This window comes from Arachis ipaensis, chromosome B06 (assembly GCF_000816755.2).
Source record: "Arachis ipaensis cultivar K30076 chromosome B06, Araip1.1, whole genome shotgun sequence".
Lineage (NCBI taxonomy): Eukaryota > Viridiplantae > Streptophyta > Magnoliopsida > Fabales > Fabaceae > Arachis > Arachis ipaensis.
In genome coordinates, this window is record NC_029790.2 from 133,197,016 (window position 1) to 133,201,429 (window position 4,414).

The 4,414-nt window shown below is 33.3% G+C and overlaps 1 protein-coding gene and 1 pseudogene across 5 annotated transcripts; both read left to right on the top strand.

Moving 5' to 3' along the window:
- Positions 1-379, top strand: part of LOC107605496 — a 5,081-nt pseudogene extending 4,702 nt beyond the window's left edge.
- On the top strand, positions 1,267-4,132 carry LOC107605497. Of its 5 annotated transcripts, none has more exons than XM_016307390.2 (7): positions 1,274-1,413; positions 1,509-1,627; positions 1,765-1,847; positions 2,267-2,388; positions 2,495-2,659; positions 3,023-3,116; positions 3,188-3,329. In XM_016307390.2, the coding sequence occupies exons 1-7, from the start codon at positions 1,404-1,406 to the stop codon at positions 3,216-3,218; spliced, it is 624 nt and encodes a 207-aa protein (XP_016162876.1). In that variant the 5' UTR covers positions 1,274-1,403; the 3' UTR covers positions 3,219-3,329. The 5 variants fall into 5 exon arrangements, with proteins under 5 accessions (XP_020960909.1, XP_016162876.1, XP_020960911.1 ...); XM_016307389.2 differs by having other exon boundaries at positions 1,281-1,413; positions 3,226-4,132; XM_021105250.1 differs by lacking the exons at positions 3,023-3,116; positions 3,188-3,329 and adding an exon at positions 2,830-3,016 and having other exon boundaries at positions 1,267-1,413.

Consider the following 4,414-nt stretch of genomic DNA (forward strand, 5'->3'; position numbering starts at 1 on the left):
TTCTGCTGCTGCAGCCGCAGCTGCTGCGGCTGCTGCTGCCACTGCCGCCGCCAAGTCTCAAGGTGTTCCAGTTGGATCTTAGCAGGACGAATACAGTGGCAGTTACCAGATGAAATGTATAGATAGCATTTATTTGGTGTTTCTGGGATTTTATGCACCTAGGAGCAAAGTTCATGTAAACTGTGTAGAAGCTCTTGTAGAATAGAACCGTTGATATATTTTTTTTTTCTTTTCTTTTTTTAAGAGGAAGAGAAAAGCAAAAGAAACAAAAGCAATCAAATGTTACTCTGCAAAATAGAACCGTTGATTTGTTGTACTCAATAATTTGATAATGTTATTTCTATAAAGTAGGTTGTCTTAGAAGACTCAAAGATTGAAATTTTCCTCGTGTGCTTTGCAAAGATTTTCGGAAAAGCAAATTTACTGTTAATATGAAATTCCCAGGATGCTGTGTTTTTACTTTTTAGTTTTTAGTAGAGAATCAAGCTAAAATGTGAAGTATTTCACTGAAATATGAAATACATATTTAATATAGTGTGTATTTACACCTCTAACTTACCTTGAACCTTTTATGTAACTGGTGGATTTTGCACTAGTATTTAATCTACAAGGAAATTGAGAGGATTGACTCCATAACAATAATTACATTTAGGAGTTACTAGAACCAATTATAAAGAGGGGTGCTAACGTTATTCAACCACTTCCTGTTTCCAAAGCGCACTACTCACTATGCATTATGAACGACTCTTCTTCTTCTTCCTCTATGAAAATGAGTTTCTTACCAAATTTGAAGATAATGGAACTTCAGAAATACACCCAAACAATTATAGAAATACATCCAAAGGATTACAGAAATACACCTAAAATTTGTTGAAGTACACCTTATGTATAATTCAGAACTCTTTCTCTTTCTCCTCATCTTCTGCTGCTTCTTCTTCTTCAAAAACGATTTCAGAGCTTAATGTTAAAAAACAATGGAAATCGAGAATAACGAAAAAAGAAAACAGAGAGAAAAGCACGTAAATGAAGAAGGAGAAAGAGAAGGCAAGAAACAAAAGAAAAGAAGAAGAGAAAGAGAAAGAGGAAGAAGAACGTACAACAAAAAAAAAAGGTGCAGTGAAAACGTGCAGTACGGTTCGAAACGCATGACTTGTAAAAACTTGTATAGAAAAACGCTTCTACGTGGAGAATTATTCAATTATAAAACTGGATTTTCCAGATCTAAGTAAGCTAAGTCATGGAAAAAATTTTAAAATATAGTAACTTAATAATTAGGATTTAAACAAGTATCCACTTATTAAAAATATCAAAATAAAAAGAAAATTTTGAAGTTTACCCCCCAAAAATTATTATTGCGGAGGAACCCTAAACCTTTCCAGGAACATACGAAATCGAAAGCTATCATGCGAAAAGGTACGAATTAGTTTCCTTCTTAATAATATGATCTCATATCTAATGATTATGCAATGAAATGTTGAAATTGGACGATCCAATTAATTCTTTTGCAGTAAGTGAGAAGCGGAGAATAATTATACGAAACTACCATGGCGAAAATCTTGTGGGGATCTTACACGATGCTGAATCCACACAACTTGTTATTATCTGCCATGGCTTCCAATCTTCCAAGGTGTTTTCTTATTTTTAACAATTCATTGTATGAAGCTAATTTGAGCTCTGCTATAGGGGAGTGATTAAACTATCTAATAGCATGACATTGCTGCTGAAATTTTAAGGTTTCTGAATATCATAATGCACTTTTATCAGGAAAGGATTCCAATGGTGAATCTTGCTGCTGCTATTGAAAATGATGGAATTAGTGCCTTCCGCTTTGATTTTTCTGGAAATGGGTACGTACTAATCATCTGTGTGAAGAATATAAAATGTTTAATTATATGATGTATATTAATAATTTGTTTAGTGAATGAATATAAATATATAGTTTGACTTAGTTGTGTATCATATTCTTTTGTTTATTATTAGATCAGCATGATGGCTTATGCTCCAAGAATAATGAGTAACTCAGAGAGCATCATAGATTGCTCATTACCATGATATTTTGTTTATATGCCCTCTTATATTCTGATAATATATTTTTGTCCAATCATGGCTCTATCTTTTCTGAAAGAAACTGGGACTGAAGTTAATGAAGAGACACTAAAAAGAAAGGGGTCAATCTATTTTAAAGTTGAATATATAAATGTTTCTATGCAATATATAACTTACAACATTGATTTGTTTCTTGATAATTCATTTTATTGTCTTCTAGGGAAAGTGAAGGTTCATTTCAGTATGGTAACTACTACAGAGAAGTTGAAGACTTGCGTGCTGTCATTCAACACTTTCGTGAGCAGAAATTTGTAATTACAGCAATTGTTGGTCATAGTAAAGGTTACATTACAATTATGCGTACTATATGAAACATATGAAACTGTAAGTAGTTGTTAGGGACTGAACAGACAATCTATAAAGATGTTGATAGTAAAGGTTTCTGCAGGGGGTAACGTGGCACTGTTATACGCCTCAAAATATAAGGATGTTCATGCTATTGTCAACATTTCTGGCCGGTTTAATCTATTGAAGGGCATGGAAGGTCGTTTGGGCGAAAATTTTGTTAAACGAATCAAACAAGATGGATTTATTGATGTAAAAAATAGAAGAGGTGAGTAATGAAAGGTAATAATGTTCAAGTGATATTCATCTATTTATTTGTCATTTTTAAATCAGAAAGTCATGGTCAATTTTCCTCTTGCTTCTTTGCCATTGGTCGGCACAATTATTTCGAGTCAGATGCGACTGACTGTCTGCTATTTCTGTTTTAATAATTTCCAGTCATGGTAGCGAATTGTGACATTTCTTCATCAACATGTCTCCTTATCATCAAACTTTCAAGCTTCCTTGTGAATGTTATAGCATAGTCGCTATCGAAAAGCATCTAAAATCAGCTTCTATGGACGGTGCTTGCATTTTTCGTGTTGTCAATTTATTTCCACTACCCTGATCAACATGTTCTGTTTCGTGATAGGGAACATTATATATCGTGTTACTGAAGAAAGTTTGATGGATCGCCTATCCACTATTACTCATCTTGCTTGCCTATTAATTCCTCAAGATTGCAGGTATTGTTTCTTAATTGTTATAACATGTAAAAGAAATATTCATTGACAATGTCAAATCCTTCATGTTCTAGTTTTATCATGGTAGTCACACTTCAATGTTGATGTACAGAGTGCTAACAGTTCATGGATCCAAGGATGAAACTGTACCCTCCGAAGATGCTCTAGATTTCGATAAGTTCATATCTAACCATGAACTGCACATTGTAGAAAGAGCCGATCACGAATTTACACATCATCAAGATGAGTTAACCAGCATAGTCTTGGAGTTTATCAAGTCTCATAATGATAAAGACACAAATAAATCTAAGCACACACAACATGGAGGAGTCGATAAACCTATTCGGTCGCGAATCTAGTTCTTGCAGAATACTGATCCTGTACCTGTTTTCATTGTCGCAGTCTTAATAAGTAGATTGACAAGCAAGGAGAAGAGACGTCGTCCTTCCGGTCCCCACTAATTTTTTGGCTAGTCAAAGAAAATTGACAAATCACAAATGCAACCAAGTTTTTGCATTATTGGACCCCAATAATTGCACACCTTACAAGAATTGGGGGATCATGATTGCCTTTTTGGTATAGCTGCTGAATTGAAGTTCATGCACTACATGTGAATTGCATCTAAAAGAAATTTCATCATCACAGGTTGTTAAAGGTCAATTACCTAAAAATTTGATCTTGGAGGTTGATATTTTGGAGAGAAAGCGAAGGAAGGGAATGGTTCGATGAGTAAAGCGAATTTCACTCTACTCATCGAGCAATTCCTTTCCATCGATTCCTTTTCAAAGCCACTCGCAAACTCGCCATAAGTTTCTAGCTATTAGGTATAGACTACCTATTAGTATGTATAAATTTACTTGTGTCCATAATTCTATGTAAATTTGTTCTGTTTTGACCATGATTCTTTTCCTTTTATTGCCATAAGTTCCTTTTGGACAAACATAAATTCAATCAAATATTATAGTTCAGAAATGAGTGCAGAATAGACTAATGAAAGTGACTTATGTTACAGCTTCAAACTTATGGCTGGTAGTTGATTTTTCACTTCAAATTATTCTTGTCTAATTGTCTTTTCCTTTTAACTCTTTTCCCTCAAGCTCCACAGCTTATTTAGTCTAAAAAAACATTTTGTTTATAAAATTTATTAGAAATTGCCGATTTGGTTTTTCTTTCATAGGATTGTATTGAAAAAAATAACAAATTATACTTAATTATTTCTTTCATAAAATTAAAAAAAAAAAAGATTGAGATAATGTGACATTTTGAATTAATTTCAGAAATTGAAAAAAAAAAACATTGTT

Excerpts from the sequence above, each read along its gene's own strand:
- LOC107605497 (XM_016307389.2), top strand. Across the intron at positions 1,848-2,266 it reads TTTGATTTTTCTGGAAATGG|GGAAAGTGAAGGTTCATTTC; the intron begins GTACGTACTAAT and ends ATTGTCTTCTAG. Across the intron at positions 2,389-2,494 it reads AATTGTTGGTCATAGTAAAG|GGGGTAACGTGGCACTGTTA; the intron begins GTTACATTACAA and ends AGGTTTCTGCAG.